Source organism: Doryrhamphus excisus, linkage group LG11 (assembly GCF_037039965.1).
Source record: "Doryrhamphus excisus strain RoL-2023G ecotype Guam linkage group LG11, RoL_Dexc_Guam_v1.1, whole genome shotgun sequence".
In the NCBI taxonomy this organism is placed as follows: domain Eukaryota; kingdom Metazoa; phylum Chordata; class Actinopteri; order Syngnathiformes; family Syngnathidae; genus Doryrhamphus; species Doryrhamphus excisus.
The window spans coordinates 1,105,848-1,128,062 of NC_136367.1; the positions used below are offsets into that span (position 1 = coordinate 1,105,848).

General features: G+C 41.0%; 1 protein-coding gene across 2 annotated transcripts in view; it reads right to left on the minus strand.

Annotated features, from left to right (window-relative positions):
* Positions 1-21,770, minus strand: part of epha7 (eph receptor A7) — a 61,216-nt gene extending 39,446 nt beyond the window's left edge. For both annotated transcript variants that reach the window (XR_013629484.1, XM_058086429.2), the window contains exons 1-3: positions 21,453-21,770; positions 19,673-19,737; positions 18,156-18,825 (exon numbers count right to left, since the gene is read on the minus strand). Coding sequence is in view for 1 of the 2 variants with exons in the window: in XM_058086429.2 (XP_057942412.2) it covers positions 18,156-18,825; positions 19,673-19,737; positions 21,453-21,549 (832 nt within the window). In the remaining variant the exon portion in view is untranslated. The remainder of the gene's footprint in view (positions 1-18,155; positions 18,826-19,672; positions 19,738-21,452) is intronic.
* Between the last annotated feature and the right edge of the window lie 445 nt (positions 21,771-22,215).

Below are 22,215 nucleotides of genomic sequence, written 5' to 3' on the forward strand. Positions count from 1 at the left end.
CATTGCCAAAGCCAACTTTCCTCCAAAACACTCAGTTGACCAGCTCGCATTGTAAAAGCACTCAGTGTAAAGGAATCGGTCAAACTGACAAACCAACACCAAGGCGATAGGGAAGATAATGTCTCAGTGTCAGTCTCCAGCGCTGGAGAGCTAACAATTTGAACAATGGCATAGAAATGGAACGCACGTTCCCAAAACTTCAAGGTCACATTCCCAGGCACACACGCAACGTTGCTGAGTCATAGAATGACAGGAATGCAATCGCCACTTGATGGAATGAAATGCAAAGACTGAAAATCATCCCAAGTCCCAGAAATTGCTTTTCAAAAAATTAAAAACAATGCAACCAAAAAATTGGAAAAAATAGCCTTGCAAAGTACTAACCATAGTGGGACTTAGTGATTACTGATATTATGTATTATAGATCAACTTGTAGCGTGATTTAGAATATATCACATTAAAAAAAATTCAACGCAATAGTAATTAATTGTCGGTACGTGACGAAAATAAATAAATACATATATAAATAAATATGTATATATATAAATTATACATACATACATACAGGTATATACATACATACATATGTAGTACATACATATATATACACATACATACATATATATATATACATATTTATATACATACGTACATACATAGTACATACATACATATATATACGTACGTATATATATACATACATACATAGTACATACATACGTACATAGTACATACGTATATATATATATATATATATATATATACATACATACATACATAGTACATACGTATATATATATATATATATATATATATATATAAACATACATACATACATACATAGTACATATGTATATATATATATACATACATACATAGTACATACATATATACATATTTATATACATACATACAGGGTACATACATATATACGTAGGTCTATATATACATACATACATAGTACATACATATGCATACATATACATATATACACATACATACATAGTACATACATATATATACATACATAGTACATACGTATATATATATATATATATATATATATATATATATATATATATATAAACATACATACATACATACATAGTACATATGTATATATATATATACATACATACATAGTACATACATATATACATATTTATATACATACATACAGGGTACATACATATATACGTAGGTCTATATATACATACATACATAGTACATACATATGCATACATATACATATATACACATACATACATAGTACATACATATATATACATATTTATATACACGTTTTTATATACATACATACATATATATATACGTTTTTATATACATACATACATAGTACATATATATATATATATATTCATATTATATTATTTATTATTATTATTATTATTATTATTAATTGTATTGATTATATTCATATAATTTTGCTCTGGATCTGCACTGAAACCAAAATCAAGCGGCCGACCTCACACCGCCAGAACTGATTTAATTTTAAAAAAATAACGAAACAGAATGGCATTATATGTACTTTACGAAAATAAAAACACTTTTTTGTTTCTTTACTTTATTGAATTTAATGTACTTTACTTTATTTAACCTCCAAATGTGTCTGATCATTTTGCCTGACCCTGTATTTTGTAAATGTATCATGCAAGGAAGCATATTTGATACGTTTGGACTATGAGCAAGAACATCTGATGAAAACCATGTGGCCATATCTACTATACAGTAATTGTACATAAACACAACGATCATAAATCACCAGAGCTTAAAATAAGAGCCCGGGATGTGTTTGAACAAGGAAAAGGTGTTTAAAGACGAGCTTGATGGGGTTCAAGGCCGTGCTTTCTACCACCATCCGCTGCGAGCAACAGCGTGAACGACAGCGTGTCTGTTTGCCTTTGGCTTTCTGAGACCTCATCTGTTGGGTGTCTGGTGTGTGGAGGAGCGCCTGGCATGACTCCCACAATGGCTGTCACTCGGCCCGACGGGGGGATACACGCAGGCTGGATGAAGACAGCACAGCCTCCAAGGGGACGGATGTCAAAAGCAAAGAGAAAAGGCTCTTTTCTGGCTAATTACTAGGCTACAACGGTATGTCATTCATTATCACCGTTTGATACCTACCTCAGTTTTAAGGTCACGGTTTGCTTCATTTTCAGTACAGTAAGGGTAAAAAAATGCTAAACATATATAAAACTGCTTAGCTTTTGTGGAAAAAGTTGAATTATTTTGAAAAAGAAGCATGAATCTGTTCCCAAACAGAAACTACTTCAACATCAAAGACGGGTGATGGAGCTACTTTGCTTCCATATGTTTCCATTTTGTGATTAAAATGCATTAACACAGTTGGAGTTAATGCACAGTGGGGCTGCACGGCGGTCGAGAGCTAACATGCTAAAGGAAATTTAGTTGCACACTGCATCGTTTACAGCAAAGAGATTTACCCTAAGTGTTATAGACATCAACTTTCTATCAGCGATTAAATGTGATTAATTCAGAGTAAACTGCGATCAAAGTGCGATTAATCACGATTAACTATTTTAATCACGATTAACTACTTTAATCTCGCGACCGCCCTAGTATAAATGAACTATCTTTGACAGTGAATGAGTTAATACAATAGCCACGTATACATGGACCAAATATTCCAATTCCATTCGGTTTATTAGCTCAAACGGGAAGAATGTAACCTTTGTATACACCTCATTCCCAAAGAAAAGTGCCAATGGGATTCCCTGGGGTGGAATATTCCTTTCCCCAATCCGATTGACGTATCTTGTATCCGCTCAATCAGGTGTTAGGGTTAGTCAATGGGTTACTATTCTGGTTAATTATAGCGGCGCATGTCGACACGCGATTGGAATATTCCTTTCCATGGATACCATTGCTTTCGGAAAGGTCATTCGGAAAGATTCCATTCGGAAAGAGAAAAACTCCTCATGTAAACGTGGCTATTGTGTGAGTGCTAATGTGTTTGCTAGAAATTTTGATCACAAAATTTAGTCCCTGTTAGCAGTGCATTAGCATCGAATCTGGAACCGGACATCATTTTCAGACCTTCTGGAATAGACTAATGATGGTAACCGGGGTTCCACCGTATAAAAACCAGCAACCTTCCGGGAGGTAATTTCCCAATAGGATCTTCTCTAGCAGGCTTACACAGAGGAACCCTGGTCCCTGCACAGGAGCATCACGGAGGCCAAGCAGAACTGGGAATGTTGCTTTGAGGAACACTTTAACAGCGACAACAGGGACAAGCGGCAGAGTATTAAAGAACTCACTGGCTACAAGAATAGCGGCATGTCAACTGACTCCTCGGGCAGCACCTCCCTTACGGACACCCTTAGCTAGTTTCCCCCCGCTTTGTCCAGCTCAACGGTGCTCTTCTGGTGGAGGCACGATGCCCCCATCCAGCTGTAGCAGCAGAAACGTTTCATCCGGCCTCTCACTGCTGCTGCAGTCTGTCGTCCCCACCTGCCCCCACCGTTGTTCCACATCGTGCTGCCTGAACGACTAGCGCTCCGTTGCTAACTCCCATAATCACCAAATGTCTGGAGAGACTCATCCTGTCTCACATCAAGGACGCTCTTCCCGATGACCTCCATTCCCATCAGTTGGCATATAGGACAAACAGAGGACGCGACGACTCTCCACCCACCCTCACACCCCCGGATAATGTTAACACCTACACCATGTGAGGATGCTCTCCTATCGATCCTGTCGCTCACTTGTACTTGAATGAGTACCAAACCAAAGGTTCCATAACAAAAAATATGATGTAAATACATATTTTTCCACACTAGTGTTCTATTTCACCGTCACAATGAGTATGTAGCATAAACACACGTAAAAACATCTCAATATGTTGACACATGCATCAACAAAACATAGCTTAAACAAAAAAAACCTTGGATCAGCACAGAGACGTCTGTTGGACAAACAGTTGCCATGTGAACGGCTCTATCTAGCTCAGGGCGACGGGCCAAAAGCAAGCATTTCTACGCTATGCCATGCCACGGTTAAAGGATTGTCTTCAATCCTGTAGCTCTATTAATATAATCACAACAAATGCAAGCATTTGGTACACCATCCGATGCTATTTCGTTAATGGTAATAATGGTAACGATTTTATTTCATTTGAACATGCATCAGATTACAATTGAGTGCATCCCATAATCAGTTCCCAGTTCCACATGTCCAAAAGGAGTAGGAAGAAGCAAAGCTTATTAAATCCTACCCCTCCATCTGGTACTTTTACAATCAGTAACTGTTACATTTGTTCACTTCCTGCTTTCCATAATACAGTTTAGGGTTTTTTTTTTTAATAATGTACCTCGTACCGCTGTACAAAGCAGGGCATGCCCCCCCCTCCCCCCCTGGCATAATAGTAGGGGAAACTCTGTGCTGTGTTTTGGTGTGAGCAGGGTGGAGTGTTCGTGTTGGTGATGGAAGGCTTTCTGATCCGTGACAGAGCTCATGTTGCTGTGCTGTGTGGTTCTCCGCTTCTCTATGGTGGCTTTCGACATCAAAGTGACATCCTGCTGACAGATACATGACACATACACAGCCAAATATTGTGTACAGCTAGACTCGCCTTAAAGACACTAACAGGGTAGAAGCCCCGTGGATGCATGGATGTGACGCTGCGGTTCTAAAACAGTGATTGCCAACTTGTGGGTCAGGACTCAAAAGTGGGTCGCGGATCCTTGGGTGGATTTCAAACAGCAAGTGAAAAATGACATTAGAATATGTCATATACAACCCGTGTCTGATTTGTTGTTTTTTTTCCCACTGGAAAGATCTTAGCTCGGGCCGCATGGTGGATGAGTGGTTACCCTGTAGGCCACACAGTCAGGGTTTGATTCCCCGCTTGGGCATCTGCGGGTACTCCAGTTTCCTCCCACATTCCAAAAACATGTTAGGTTCACTAGTGACTCCAAATTGTGAATGTGGGTGAGAATGGTTGTTTGTCTATATGTGCCCTGTGATTGGCTGGCCACCAGTCCAGGGTGTACCCCGCCTCTCGCCCGAATACATGGGAGTAAGCACTCGGGTTGAAAAAAACATATATACGTAGATACATATTTGTTAGCGAAAGGGTTAAGTCATGGGGTTTAAACTTGTATTGATATATGTTTGTATATTTGAAACCGGGTACTCCAGTTCCAAAACATCCAAAAACATGCTAGGTTAATTGGCCACTCCAAATTGTCCATAGGTATGAATGTGAGTGTGAATGGTTGTTTGTCTATATGTGCCCTGTGATTGGCTGGCCACCAGTCCAGGGTGTACCCCGCCTCTCGCCCGAAGACAGCTGGGATAGGCTCCAGCAATCGCCCCAAAAAACCCAGGTTGAGAGCCCCTGCTCTAAGAGATAGAGGAGAACTCAAATCATATGCTTGCTGACACAAAAAAGCTGAGCTCCATCCCAAATTGGCTTATTTAGGACAGAAATGATTGCGTCCTTAGAGAAGCAATTTTACTAGCTGTTCTGAGCAGAGCTGTTTATAGACGTTTTTAAGTGTGATGTCATTTTTGTGACAGAAGGATGTCATAAAGCTGTTATTAAGTCACCTCCGTGTAAAACCGTACTAATGCCGTTTGTTCCTTTAGACAAAAAGCACCATCCACAAATCGGCTTATTTAGGACTGAACCGATTCCATCTTTAGAGAAGCGAGTTGAGGTTAAGCGGACGGAAAAAAAAAAAAAACAATTCTGACATTCCAGCCGGCTCCTCAGTGAGAAACGGAGCATTCGTCTGTAATTTCCCTTCCAATGACCAAACCCTTTCATTCTTTAATGCCTGCAGTCTGCAGTCTGGGAATACTAAGCCAGAAGACGTTCTAAGATTAGTAGGATAAAGACGCTTTCAATTATCCTGACAATACTGTCTCGCTCACGGAGTACAACAAAGTTTGTTGTCTGTGCATCAACATAAATTATGACATCTCTGCATCATATTTGTTTTTCCATCCCTGAGTCAATCTTGGAAAGTACTTCATTGGAAAGGATATCCAATGAACCGTGAACATAATGCATACTTTACTGTGTACTGTATATAAAAAAACATCATTTTGTAGTGCTAAACTGGGTGTTTGTTGTCATGTAGTACTTAGTGTAGTTTGTCATTTTTAGTGTTTCCTTGCAGTCACAATTTCTGTTTTGTATTTCATGCTTATGGGCTGCTACAAAATGATGTTTTTATATGTACAGTATACAATATATACATCATATTTTATGGTCCTCACAGTATCATGTCACTCCCATAGCATCTCACGCTAACGGGAAAATGTACTCAAACCAAGGCAAGTTTTAAACCAAAAAATTCACTAACCAAGACGTACACTAACCAAGGTTCCGCTGTAACTCCCGACTGTGTGACTGAGCTAACTGAGCAGAAATAGTTAGCAGCAGTGTCTTTAAACGCTTGTGTCTGTCAGCTCGGGGCGCCGCTTCATTAATGTCGCCACTACGATTGCAACGTGATGACTAAAGATGGCGCCGAGCCACCCAGAGAAAAGGGACAGGACATGTCTACAAGAAGATGGCCATCAAATGGAGTTCAGTTGAATCCATCATTAAGAAATGGAAGGATGTTCCGTAGTGAGAAGGTGAGGGAGGCCACCAAGACGCCTACGAGCACTCAGGAGGAGTTAAGAGCTTCAGTGCTCCAGATGGCAGAGGTGTTGCACGGCTTCTTCGCTAGTCGTAAAAAATAAAAAAACATGTGAAATCTAACTTGGGGCGGCATGATGGTCGAGTGGTTTAAACTTGTATTGATACATGTTTGTATATTTGAAACCGGGTACTCCAGTTCCAAAACATCCCAAAACATGCTAGGTTAATTAGCCACTCCAAATTGTCCATAGGTATGAATGTGAGTGTGAATGGTTGTTTGTCTATATGTGCCCTGTGATTGGCTGGCCACCAGTCCAGGGTGGACCCCGCCTCTCGTCCGAAGACAGCTGGGATAGGCTCCAGCATCCTCAGCGACCCTCGTGAGGAAAAGCGGTAGAAAATGAAGTCGTAGCTGTACGGGAGAGTGGCAAAATCAAAGCAACTGGTAAAAAAAAACAAAACATGTGAAATCTAACTTGGGGCAGCACGGCGGACGAGTGGTTTAAACTCGTATTGATACATGTTTGTATATTTGAAACCGGGTACTCCAGTTCCAAAACATCCAAAAACATGCTAGGTTTAATCGGTCATTCCAAATTGTCCATAGGTATGAATGTGAGTGTGAATGGTTGTTTGTCTATATGTGCCCTGTGATTGGCTGGCCACCAGTCCAGGGTGTACCCCGCCTCTGGGATAGGCTCCAGCACCCCCGCCACCCTCGTGAGGAAAAGCGGTAGAAAATGAATGAACGAATTAATCTAACTTGCAGTGAAGAAAGTTTTTATAAAAATCGAGCTTTTTGGGGCCCATCAGCCGAGACGCCATGTTTGGCAAACATAAGCATCGTGGTGGCAACATCATGTTGTGGGCACACTTGACAAGATCAAGGGAACATGAAGGCAAAAGGATCATCTGGTTCAACTTGAGAACTATGTCTTGGGAGATTCTTTTCCCAGCCAGACAACAACCCCAAACATCAGACGATCACAATTTGGATGTTTTTATGACATCTTCAGTACTTTGTTTGGCAGTTCAAATAATTGGCCTTATTTCCCAAATCTATATGCTTTTGGATCGATATCATTAAGTTATTAATAAAAGGTAGAGTATAGGCATCCCTCATTTATTGCAGTAAACTGGTTCCAGACTTGAACGATAACTTTGAAAATATGTTTTTTAGCATTATTATAGCTGTGACATTACAAATAAACACTCCTATTATTCTTTGTTGACAACACATTGTTAACTTGTAATATGCAGACTGGCCTGAGGCCTGCACGCTAAACACTCGACCACTCGATTATGGTTTTTTTTTAATTTAATTAATTTGTTCTGTAATGATTTCATCTTATTCTATTTCTTATCTCTCCTGTCTTACCTTGGTTGTTTTATTTTGGTAAGTTATAGTGACATTTTGGCAGAGCTGCTAGAAATGTGAATTTCTCTTGGATCTTATCTTCGCTTTGACTTTTTAAAGATGGCTACATCCGGTAACAAAAGAAGCAACGGGCTGCAAAACTGCAAGAAGTGGAAATGCTAATTTCCGCCGAGCGTCCGGTCGCGTTAGGTGACAAGGGCTGTGCCATAATGTTGCCCGGATACGATAAGGCCACATGCGGGAGTTTAACTTTTTTGGGAATTCACAAGATTTCCATTTGCCGTGACTGGAAAATTGATCAAATCTTTTTCCAGTTTGTGAATTACTAGACCGTGACTTTAATCTGCAATCTGCACAATCGGGTCCTTTTCCGACCAGTCCTTCCCCCTTCACGTGCACTTCCCATCCAGCCAGATTATGTGTTCAAGCCGCTTGCGTGTACAGTGGAATAAGGAAAGAAGAATGCTCCTCGGAGAGAGGATAGCAGAGTGGCGGAGACTGAGGGCAACCCCCTTATGCTGAGAAAAGAGGCGCTGAAAGGACCAACACACAAACCACGCCGCTGATGAATGTCAGGTGCTGAAGGTTAACCCCGATAAAGGAAGATGTTAATTCTTATTTCTATAAGATATCATTCCTTTCTGAAAAATGGCCACCGTGGTTTGACCTAAGTGTTGATTTGAATGAACAGGTGTTTTTTTCTTCCTGTTTAATCCCAGCAACAGAAAGACAGAAGAAGAAATCAAACCATAAGAACATCTACAGTAAAGTCTCGTTATATCGATATTCTCGGGAGTCGGAAAAAATACCGATATAACCGGACTATCCATATATCCGATCCTGCGCCGAACTGCATTAAAAGTGGGCAATAATGCACTCGGCATTGTTCTATAGTATAACATAACCGGATTATCATAGTAACCGGGTATCGTACTAACGGAACTAATTATATCATAAAAGACTAGAAATTTGCCGGGATAATTTATAAGTAGTAATAATAAGTAGTAATTCGTTATAACCGATATCGATATAACAAGATTTTACTGTACTTCCAGAAATTAATAACTACTAACGCAACTAATGATTATTTATTCACTCCATTAATCAGAAGCTTGTTGGTTAATCGGTTAGGACCTAAACCGCCAAAATAATCATTTGTAAAGCAAACACATGGCAAAATGTTCAAGAAAAAGTGCATCTGAAAATGCATATTATTAGTATCCACTTCATACTTTTGTTCCCCCATTTCTGCTGCTGATGTGTTTTTATTTTATATATATTTCAACTGTCTTCTTAAACAATCTTTGACATTTTTTTTCCATTATATGACTTTATTTCCATCATATTGTAACTTTTTCCTCAACCTAATTTTCCAAAAATGACAATGTTATTTTGTTTTGTTTCTCATAATATTATAACTTTCAAATATATTTTAATATTTCAACTATATGCTACTAAAATATCTTTTTTTTTAAATTTATTTATTTTATTTAAAATTACACCTGTTTCTACTTGGCTCTTGTAAATTTCATTCTCATAATATGATGACTTTGGCCTCACTTCCTGTCCAACACAGAACACATTTACAGCAACACACACACACACGAGTATTCTGTTCTATGTCTACATGGGTTAATACTACCGATGCGCAGATCGATTGTCCAACATTAGCGAAAAAGCACGGTATCGTTATCGTCCGATACTTGCTTCATAATGCCGATCCAGCTCAAGGTGAAGGCGATATAGGGGTGTTATTTCATATCTAAAAGGATCTAATCATGTTAAAGATTTATTGATTTTCGGTATTTTAACTAACAAAATGCATTGTTGGGGTCATTTGGGTTGGCTAACAAAATGCATTGTTTGGGTAATTTGACTCCTGGGAAGGATCGCCACTGTTCCATGTTTTTAACATTTGTGGACAACGGCTCTCACTGTGGTTTGCTGGAGTCCCAACGCTTTGGAAATGGCTTTATAACCTTTGCCCAGACTCATAGATCTCAATTAATCTCAGTTGTGTTTTAACCGGAAGGGAAAACAGGGCCATGTAGGAATTTCTTTCTCCCTTACTAATAAAAAAAAGTCATAATAATATGAATATTGTAATATTAAATATTGTTGATGATCGGAAATATTTAATTGTGAGAAACATGACAAAAATAAGAACTCAAAACACTTTTCCGCCACTGTTTTCCTATGGCAACACAGCCTACAATTACTGTATGTAAGAATGATGAGTCTTTCTTAAAAAGACGGTTGTCTGCTTCAGTTGCGTTAAAGCAGCAAAGCTGTGAATGTTAAGCGGCATCGGATCAGAGATTGACAGCAATGTCTCAACTCATTAGCGCAAGAGGAGATGAGGCCTGCTACAAAAGAGGGAAAGCCCGTTCTTTTGTCTCGGGAGTCGGGAGGGGGGTGCTCGGGTGGGGGGGCTTTCTGGCGGTCAGGGGTCAACCGCTGCAATCATCCATCTTCTATCTCGACAGCGCCCTGTCAGCCCGCGTACTCACATTACCAAACACATCAGGCCGTCCTTTATTGTGGCGCCGTGCGGGTCTTCAGCCATGTGTAAATGAAGTTAATAGCCGCTGACCCAATGCATGGCATGACATGGACCCGCTGACACAATATCACCCAAAGCCGCAGATGGCTCCCTCGAACAAAGGCCTTTTTACAAAGAGATACACCACAATAAGTGTGTGTCCGCCACCGCGTAACCGTGCTGGCTTACAAAGAACTTATCAACGTGAGGAAAATAGCGGCCCGCGGTGTGATGGCACGCAGCAATGCGTCCCTACAGAGCTGCGTCAGCACCGCCGCTACTTTCGATTCACTTCTCCGCCATTCCGGCCGTCATTCAGATGTCGATATGGTTACCATCTGTGCAGCTCGCAAATTGGTGGCGCATTCTAAATCCTGTTCGTTTCTCTTTCCATCTGTTTGCGCTTCAAATCCAGCAATAAGGTAGCGCAATATCAACAATGCACCTTTGACTGAGCTGTGTTTATTCGGAATGGTTCAATGGTTTCTTCCGCTTCCCTTATCGTAGTGGGCGCCAGGTCAATTGTATTTTTTTTTACATCCCCAAACCACAATAAATCATTTCATTTATCGTCTTATTTACATGACAGCATACCATTTTTGTCTCTACTGGTGATTCGAAACTCAATTTTACTACTTTTACTCGAGTTTTTAATGAGTCATTCACTGAACTGAATCTGGTGTTCGATTCACTCAAGTCACTAAAGTACCAGTCTTTGTGGAGCACTCGTGAGTCAGTGAACCTCGAGTCTCGTCAACCCGTCAGCCGGTGACACCTGAATCTTCAAGTACCCATGAGTCAGTGAAACTTGAGTCTTCATTGAGTACCCATGAGTCAGTGAAACTTGAGTCTTCACTGAGTACCCGTGAGTCAGTGAAACTCAAGTCACATCAACCAGCGAGTCAGTGAAAATCAAGATTTCACCGAGTACCCGTGAGTCAGTGAAACTTGAGTCTTCATTGAGTATCCGTGAGTCAGTGACACTTGAGTCTTCGTTGAGTACCCGCGAGTCAGTGAAACTCAAATCACATCAACCGGCGAGTCAATGAAAATCAAGACTTCACTGAGTACCCATGAGTCAGCGAATCTCGAGTCTTCATCCAGCCCCCGAGAGTCAGTGAACCTCAAGTCTCATCATCTAGTAAGCCTGTGAGACTTGAGTCTTCATCAAGCCCCCGAGAGTCAGTGAAACTCAAGTCACATCAACCAGCGAGTCGGTGAAAATCAAGACTTCACTGAGTACCCATGAGTCAGCGAATCTTGAGTCTTCATCCAGCCCCCGAGAGTCAGTGAACCTCAAGTCTCATCATCTAGTAAGCCTGTGAGACTTGAGTCTTCATCAAGCCCCCGAGAGTCAGTGAAACTCAAGTCACATCAACCAGCGAGTCGGTGAAAATCAAGACTTCACTGAGTACCCATGAGTCAGCGAATCTTGAGTCTTCATCCAGCCCCCGAGAGTCAGTGAACCTCAAGTCTCATCATCTAGTAAGCCTGTGAGACTTGAGTCTTCATCAAGCCCCCGAGAGTCAGTGAAACTCAAGTCACATCAACCAGCGAGTCGGTGAAAATCAAGACTTCACTGAGTACCCATGAGTCAGTGAATCTCGAGTCTTCGTCAAGCCCCGTGAGTCAGTGAAACTCAAGTCACATCAACCAGCGAGTCGGTGAAAATCAAGACTTCACTGAGTACCCATGAGTCAGTGAATCTCGAGTCTTCGTCAAGCCCCGTGAGTCAGTGAAACTCAAGTCCCATCAACCAGAAAGTCAGTGAAAACTCGAAGACTTTGAGTACCCGTGAGTCAGTGAAACTCACGGCATGCTCGAGCTGTGTAGCTAGTGCCAGCAGATTGAATAAAAAAAAAACTGATAAGCTTTGAACGACTCGTTCACGACTCGCACAGCTATGGTCTTGTAAAGATCTTGTAAATGTAGAGACAACTTATTTCATTTGGATAGGTCTTTGGTGAGCACGCCTCTCAAGCCCAGGCAGGGTTGAAAAGCTAACATTATTTGCCACTGACTAGCCCAAATAAAAACACATGAACGTTTCATTCCAGAGGCTCCAGATATGAATATTTTCCGAGAAAAGCTACGACCGAGCTAGACAAACAACCTGAAGTCCAACGATGAAACTCCCAAGTCAGTACTACATGAGGACTCCACAAAGGGATTGTCAACAGCGTGTTGCAAAATGAACACAGCAACATTCGATGACCGGATGAAGCTTTGTTCACTACTTGATATTCATGGAGTACCGAAGAGATGAGAGACAACCCCCGCAAATCACGGGCCACATAATGAAGGGCTCGTACGTCTTTATAGACACTTTACTGAGTGTGTGTGTTTTACACCGGAATATGAATTTAAATGAGCTAGCAGCATCCCCGAAAGCCACGAGTTGGAAGACATGATTAGACATTACAAGCTCATCTGGTGTGGAATCATTTACAATTCAAAAGCAGGAAGTAATTGCCAAGTAATGCAAAGCAACAACAACAGAGATGTGTTCATGTAGATGCAAATAAGACAATGGATCATTCTTATGTTGAGATGCAATGTTAGATCAGCAATATATTCATATACAAAAGGTGCTGTCATCCTTCATAAGCGGGGCTCATCTTGCTGATGGTGTGTGGTAATAGTTGCGGAAATATTGTTGATTTATGAGGCGTAGAAAAGGAAAAGAGTCATGTCATGATAAACTTACTATCTATCAGCTATCCATCCATTTTCTAATTATCCTCACTAAGGCCATGGGGGTATGCTGGAGCCTATCCCAGCGGAATTCAGGTGAGATGCGCGGTACACCACCAATCGCGGGATAAAGTTATTAAATGCTGAAAATTATTTGAGGGTCGACAAGTCTCTTCTGTATTGAATGTGAAATGATTTCAATTACTGATCAATAAAACATATCTAGAGTGTAATCTTTCCATACACACGATATTTCATAGTTTGAGCTTGCTAACAGCATGTTACTTCGAAGCATATAACGGTTCATTGGATTGGAGCATAGAAAAGCTGTTTATGACTTTCTAAATAAGTGTTTTTAAACATTATTAGAGCCCTCTCAATATGAAATAGCACCCCTATAGTCACATTTACGCTCCTATTACCCAATGTAGTCATATGTACCCAACCCAGAGCATTCCAAAAACATGCTAGGTTAATTAGCCACTCCAAATTGTCCATAGGTATGAATGTGAGTGTGAATGGTTGTTTGTTTATATGTGCCCTGTGATTTTTGCTCCCTCAAAAAAAAAGGACGCCCACTTGGTGAGGCAGTCAAGCTAACAGCAAACTATACATTCAGCATAACAAATACAACCAGGAAGTCAACTCGTCAGGAGGTCCTAATGCGTGTTGACGGCCCCCTGATGGATCAGGTATCAATCACATTCATCAGATGGACAACTGACAGGTTACGGAATCTGCAGGAGATCTTCCATAAATCAATGATGGATGTGATGGATGGTCATTGGATGGTCATATCACCTCCTACTTCGGTACGAGGTACATTATTAAAAAAAAACCTTAAACTATATTAGGAAAGCAGGAAGTGAACAAATGTATCAGTTAGTGATTGTAAAAGTACCAGATGGAGGGGTAGGATTTAATAAGCTTTGCTTCTTCCTACTCCTTTTGGACATGTGGAACTGGGAACTGATTATGGGATGCACTCAATTGTAATCTGATGCATGTTCAAATGAAATAAAACCATTACCATTACCATTACCATTACCATTACAATTACAAAATTCAGAAAAAACACTGTAAAAAAAATCTAATAGAGTGATTGATTGATTGGAAAGTCCACATTTACAGTTGATGACTTTTGAGTTCTCTGAACTAAACCCAAAGTGGTCCATCTCCAACATTTTCAGAGTTCAATACTAATCTGAAAAGGAGTCCAAGAGGCTGACACAGAGATATTTCTTTGGTCTTACTTTTAATTCCGTGATAATCTACAAGAGAGTGATTGCGTCTAAAATGTCATCATGAGCCATATTCAGACAAAATACATTCCTGGACAAAACAAAGCCGCATATGTCTTCCCACAAGAGCCCTCTATCTGTCGCTCTCTCTCTCTCTCTCTCTCGCTCTGACTGTCAAAATGACTTCGTAGCGTGATTTTCTCAACATAAGCTCCTCTGAGACCAAGCAGAGAAAAGTAACATTTAAGAGCACAGACGTCCAAACAAAGGCTTAAATAGACACGGGGGTGGGAGGCTGTAGAAGTGACAGAGATGGATGACCCGATTAAAGGATGCTACAGGTCCTTTGCAACAACAGATGAAATCAAATGACATAAATGACAGCCCGGTCAGCTAATCCACCGACATATTTGACTCCCAGTGTCACAACCGTAGCAACCCAACGATACCAACCAACAACGAGGGAACTATTCCAAAGAGACGGGATGAGTTTAAGAGGACAAAATAGATCGATAGATATCACATTTGAACGGATAAACAACTAAGTTGTAAATTCCCTCGCTGACAAAACATTTGCATCAGTGACACAAGATGGTCCGAGTCTAATAACCAGACCCTCCTTTTTAATCAACCTCCTAAACCCTGGGCTTCCGAGGAGGATTCCGAGACAACAACACATCCAAAATAAAACCACAAAAGTTCAATCAAGGACTGCACGGCGGTAAAGTGGTTAGCGCGCAGACCTCACAGCTAGGAAACCCGGGTTCAATCCCACCCTCTGCAATCTCTGTGTGGAGTTGTTCTCCCTGTGCATGCGTGGGTTTTCTCCAGGTACTCCGGTTTCCTCCCACATTCCAAAAACATGCTAGGTTAATTAGCCACTCCAATATGTCCACAGGTATGAATGTGAGTGTGAATGGTTGTTTGTCTATGTTTGGGTTTTTTTACATTAGAGCCCTCTAGACATGAAATAACACCCCTATAGTCACCTTTACACTCCTATTACCCAATATAGTAGACATAGTAAGAGAAAATAAGACATAATATAATCTCACACGGCTGCATAGCGGTCGAGTGGTTAGCCAGAGTTCGATTCACCCTCGGCTATCTCTGTGTGGAGTTTGCATGTTCTCCCCGTGCATGCGTGGGTTTTCTCCGGGTACTCCGGTTTCTTTCCAAATTCCAAAAACATGCTAGGTTAGTTGGCCACTCCAAATTGTCCATAGGTATGAATGTGAGTGTGAATGGTTGTTTGTCTATATGTGCCCTGTGATTGGCTGGCCACCAGTCCAGGGTGTACCCCGCCTCTTGCCCGAAGACAGCTGGGATAGGCTCCAGCACCCCCCGCGACTCTCATGCACGTGGAGAACATGCAAACTCCACACAGAGGTGGCCGAGGGTGGAATTGAACCCTGTTCTCCTAGCTGTGAGGTCTGCGCGCTAACCACTCGACCACCGTGCAGCCTGATCTGTTCCATAAAGCCAAAAATGTTAACATAAAAACAGTTTTTAGAGTTTTGTAATTCTAATTTTACATTTGGTTGCACGGTGGTCGTGTGGTTAGCGCGTAGACCATGGGTTCAATTCCAGGGTGTACCCTGCCTCTCGCCCCAAAGACAGCTGGGATAGGCTCCAGCACCCCCGCGACCCTCGTGAGGATAAGCAGTAGAAAATGAATGAATGAATGAATGAATGAAAGTTTTATGCAGTATCATTCGATGTTAACCAAAAAACACGCAAACCGGGGCGGACGCTAACCGAGGTGCCACTGTATATTGATACACAAAGCACAGAAGGCAGCCGCGCTGCACGTGTGCTAAGCTGGCGCTTTGAAGTTTGCACCCGCGTGAATGGGGATAATGCTAATCCACATGTGTATACAGGAAACGTGTTGAAACAACACCAATAATGTTGTCAACATTCATAAATGCTACAGTACAGCGCCAGTACTTTGTTGTCTATATCAGGACATCATACTGTAATAATGGGCGGCTAAAATTAATTTGCTTTGGGGCTGCTGCACCTTCTATCTTTCCCATTGGCATGAAATAATGGGCTTTCTCTCCACTTATTACCCCACGGGGTGTTCTGCCTGTGCATAATAAGCAACTAAAAACAATAAAAAAGGACTGGAGTTTTGAAGCTATTGCAAATGAATATGAACTACAAAGTACAAGGTACCATTGGATGTATCAAAATTCCATGTTTTTATTTAACACTCAGCTCTCAGTGGGGTCCCAGCGGATGACAGCACGGCATTAAAGCCACCGTGTTCGACCTTGGAAACCTTCTGTTGGAATATTATTGGCCACTGTCCATCATAAAGTACAAATAAAGATACTGGCAAAAACAACTATGCCAGAGCCACGTCTAAAAACAAATCATGAGGTTTTTTTTTTTATCTTTGGAGTCAGATGGATATGGAAAATAATCCAAGATTTTTTTGAAAAACAGAATGTATGATGTTGGTAATTATAACCACAACAACGAAATAATGAGCATACTGGGACATTCATTTGAGGCTCTTTCATAGTAGAAATACAGGACTTATTTCACTATGTTTAGACCGGGGGTGTCCAAACTTCTCCCAGTGAGGGTCACATAGTGAAAAATGACAGGATACTTTGATATTTTTAAAAGATATGCTAAAAATTTAGGAGAAGAAGTCCATTCTTTGTATTAACTTCACTCTTTTTCCCATTTTTGCTGTTGTTTCTTTGGAAGCAGAACTGGAGGTAGCAGAGATGAGGATGCTGAGGTTCTCATTGGGAGTGACCAGGATGGATAGGATCAGGAACAAGTACATTAGAGGGACATTACATGTTAGAGGTCTTGGAGATAAAAGTCAGTTATGGGCCAGACTGAGATATTTGGGACATGTCCAGAGGAGAGATAGTGAATATATTGGGAAAATTGGTTATAATAATATTATGACTTTTTCCAAAAATGACAACTTTACTGGTGTTTAGTTGAAGTTGAACCTACAAAGCTCGGAGACCCGGGTGCGATTCCCCCATCGGGGATCTCTGTGTGGAGTTTGCATGTTCTCCCCGTGCATGCGTGGGTTTTCTCCAGGTACTCCGGTTTCCTCCCACATTCCAAAAACATGCTAGGTTAATTAGCCACTCCAAATTGTCCATAGGTATGAACGTGAGTGTGAATGGTTGTTTGTCTATATGTGCCCTGTGATTGACTGGCCACCAGTCCAGGGTGTACTCCGCCTCTCGCCCCCCCCGAAGACAGCCGGGATAGGCTCCAGCACGCTCGCGACAATTGTGAGGATAAGCGTTAGAAAAAGGATGGATGGAGGTCACAATATTCTGAGCAATTAATATAATATAGTTGACGACATAAACAATAAAGACCATATTTTTCCATCTAAAACTGGAATCAATTAATATATTTGCAATTTTATTGAAATTATTCTTGAATACCAAATTGTTCAAGATATTTTGGGGGGGGTTCTTTTCACTTCATACGTTTTTAATTGCTTTCATTTCATGCTAATCATCCTTTGTAAAACTAATGGAGGCTGTGTTTATGTGTTATGTACAGCGGGCCAACAAAAAACCAACCAAGTGATCCCCGGGCCGGACCTTGAAGCAGTACAATATTATCTTTACAAATGATGACGTAAAGAAAGTGAAAGCAACTCACGTTCACACGCGTCTCCTTTCTGCTGAAATCCTGCTTTGCATATGCATTTTCCAATGGGCACCAGCCATTCCCCCTCAGCGCTGCAGTGCATCTTGGGAAAGTTGTCCACCTCCTCCTCTGCATCATTAACACATATTCCCTCCACCTCCACCAGAGAGGAGAACTCGGATCCGGTCACAGTGTCTGGGAATATGGCCAAGTTCTCGATGATGGACCAGCACTTCTTGTAGTAGACTTTGACAGACACCAGGGCGATGCATGCCCCCACGTCTTGAAAGGCCAGGTAAAAGCCCTGTTTGGACAGGGGGCCAATTATCCGCACTTCGGTGTTGAGCTTCATCTTCCTTTCGCCCAAGTCGCCCTGAGTGAAGCTTTCATCCGCTGCGATGGTGTCGATTTTTACGTACTGGTTCTCTCGCATGCTGCGACCCAACTCTGAATCCGTTTCCTGGTAATACAAGTTGAACGTCTCCTTGCAGCTGCCCACCACGCCGGGTAGACTGTTACAATCCCTTAAGGTGAATTTCAGTTCCACAAAAATTCTCTGGGCTGTGCCCTTCCTGATCCAATTAGTCCGAAGCCAGTTGTTCTGATTGGGCTCCATGACTTTGCACACCTGGTACGTGCGAATGGGTGTATAGTTCTCATCCAAGCCGCTGATTTCTTCCCACTATGGAAAAAAATAAGCATTTATACATTTATAAATGACAACAGTAACACCACACTTTTCATATGAGTCAGTTTTCAGTGAACATTTCTGCCAAAATGTTGCCTCAATTGTCAGGGAATAACAAAAAAGGCCAGTATGACCTGTACTGTATGTGCAAAATGGAGTACCCAAACAAAGCACCCTACACGTGGGTGGCCCGCTGTTAGGGGAAGATGATTTGTTACTGCACTCATAAAATGCTGTACCTGTTATTCTTTTTGCTTAAGCTAATAGATGACAATATGAGCCGGAAACCTCATATTACATGCTGAGTATTCAGTTGGCTACAATAAAAGGCCACTCCAAAACGTGTACCCTATTTGTCCTATTAAGAAAATGATAACCTAGTACTTTTGCAGTAGTAGACGTAAACGTGATGTACTCCTGTGTCACTTTGCAAAGCACTTTTGAATATAAATAAACCATTGCCACAACAATTTTTACTCACCGCTATGTTGCCAGGTCTGCTTATTATCAGTGATTTTTTTTGTAAATTGGCTTACAAATTTCCAAAGTTTCCTGGTTGGTTTTGTTTTCAGAGAACTTGTGTCTCTCATGAGACCTGGCAACCCTGACATACAGTTCATAACCCGAGCCTTCACTTTGTTTCATTCTTATGTAGTAATAATACATATGTGCCGTGAAAATACTGCTACTGTGTTTCATGATAATGATGCTATGTGAGGTTTATTATTTATTATTATTATTATTTTGACTAATAAACAGCCACAGTCTTTATTTTTCTGAATATATTTTTGGAAATCAGGGATACAGTGAGGGCACAAAGGCGGGCATTCTGCACACTTACCCCAATGGGTGGATAGGAGATCCACTCCAGTTCTGTCTGTTGTGCCGTGGAGTCCAGCAGAACCACTAGTAAGAGGAAACCAAGGCAGGCGGTTAGATTTCAGCAGGGGCGACCCATCACGCCATAATTCTATACTTTCTCTTAGCTATGACCTAATTACTACGAGCAGCAGCAGCAGCAAGGGCGAAGAACATCATACACGATTAGGAAGTGAACAAGACAGACCTGACAAGAGATGGATGCTACGTTTGAATTCAGCAGGAAATCAATTTAGAAGCAAGACGTGCATGATGAGATGCGGAGGGGTTTATCTATATATAGTGTTTATCTATTTAGAAAAAACGGTTTATTTCTATAAGCTGTGGATCCCCGTGTGACAGCTGAAGAGTACTTTGTGAAGCAGGGGTGTCCAAACTTTTTCCAGTGAGGGTCACATAGGGAAAAATGAAAGGATGCAAGAGATACTGATATTGTGGAAAGCTGAGAACTTCCATAAATTTGTGCTTTGTGTTCTGTGCTCTTTTTTGGTTTATTTGTTGTATTTTTGCTTTTTTTTATGTTTTCAAAATATTTCAACTTTCTCCTTAAATAATCTTTTAGGACTCCCATAATATTTTGACTTAATTTTACAAATATTACAACTTTATTTTGTTATTATTGTGACATTTTTTTGCTATTTCAACTTGTTCATTCAGTTTGAATATTTGAACTCCATGCTTCTAAAATGACATTTTTCCTTGACATATGAGGAGTTTATTCTCTTAAATGTATTTATAATATTTTTACTTTATTCTCGTAAAATTACATCTATTTTTTCCCACTTTTACAGATTTTTAAAAATGTTCTAACTTTTTAAAAATTCCGACATTATAACATTTTCATTCTTTATTCCTTGGTTTTTGCTTGTTTCTTTCTAATATTATCACTTTAAATTAATTTATTTAATATTTCAATGTTATGCTACTAAAAAGGCATACTTTTCCCTCAGAATATTACATTACGTTCTCAAAAAACTATTACTTTCTCTCATAATACTTCATTCAGTTTGAATATTTGAACTCATTGCTTCTAAAATGACATTTTTCCTTGACTTATGAGGAGTTTATTCTCTCAAATGTATTTGTAATATTTTTACTTTATTCTCGTAAAATTACATCTACTTTTTCCCACTTTTACAGATTTTTTTAATATTTTCTAACTTTTTAAAAATTCTGACATTATAATATTTTCATTCTTTATTCCTTGGTTTTTGTTTGTCTCTTATAATAATATCACTTAAAATTAATTTCTTTAATATTTCGACGCTATGCTACTAAAATGACATAATTTTTCCTCATAATATTACATTCTCATAAAATTATTACTTTTTCTCTTAATACTTAAAAATGTTCCCTTATGTTATTTGGATTTTTCTAATCCAAATACAGCCTCGGACCACAAATTGCCCCCACGCCGCACATTGGACACCCCTGAATGTTTCTCCCTCCTAATCCAAGAAGCGGAAGGAATGAGGAAGAATCCTCATGCTTGTGTCCTCACGGATGTTCCCCACACGGACACTCATTAAGACATTAGTGCGGTGGAAGGACTTCCGTTTGAACGGAATGCCCAATGACCGACAGCCGTCCTAGAGTGGAAAACGCTAACATTCCCACACGCCGACCTTCCTTCCCGCACATGACTTCTTCAATGGAAAAGAGAGTAAATCTCCGCACACACGACGCGTTCGTCTTTGTTTTGCCGGACATGAATAAACGCCGCGGCAACTTTGGCAACTTACCTTCCTTGGCGTTGTTGTGTGCATCTCCGGGGTCCACTAGGGAGCATACGTGGAGGTAAAACCATATCCCCAAACACGAGAGGAACCTGGGGAGCATCCTGCAGCCTCGGTAGCAACCTAAAGCACTCGCCGTGTCGCCCTCTAGCTTCCCATGGAGGACACGGAACCGGCTGTTCGGTCCAAACGCTGTTGTTCCCCGCAAAAACAGTCTGTTGCCGCTGGGAGGGAACAAGCGGCGGTGGCGACGTCAGTCAAAGAGACGGACGGAGGACTTGGCCAATTGAGGTCTTGGGGAGTCTGGGGAAAAGTGGGAGGGGGCGGGGAGGGGGGGGCAAAAGACGGGCTTGAAGTGAGATGGAGTTTGGTTTTTGTGGAAGCAAGGACACGGAAGGGAATGTGTTTACCCCCCCCCCCCCCCTCCCTCTCTCTCTCTCTCTCTCTCTCTCTCTCTCTCTCTCTCCCTCCCTCCCACACACACACACATTGTATTATCCTTATCCCGCTTTGTGACCAGTATTAGCAGCACCTGAGACAACGTAAGTATTGCGCCCTCTACCTGTAGATATTTGGTACTACCGAGTCCCGTCCGTCCTGTATTGACCCACTTACTTCCAAGCAATTGGGGGTGGACCATACTGCACATTCCGGTATCGATTTGATACAGTGTCGACACCGATACTGGGCTTCAAATTGGTGTGGTGTGATATAGTTTATTTGTTTCGAACATTTTTTATATTTAGTTTGCCATTTAAATTTTGTTCAT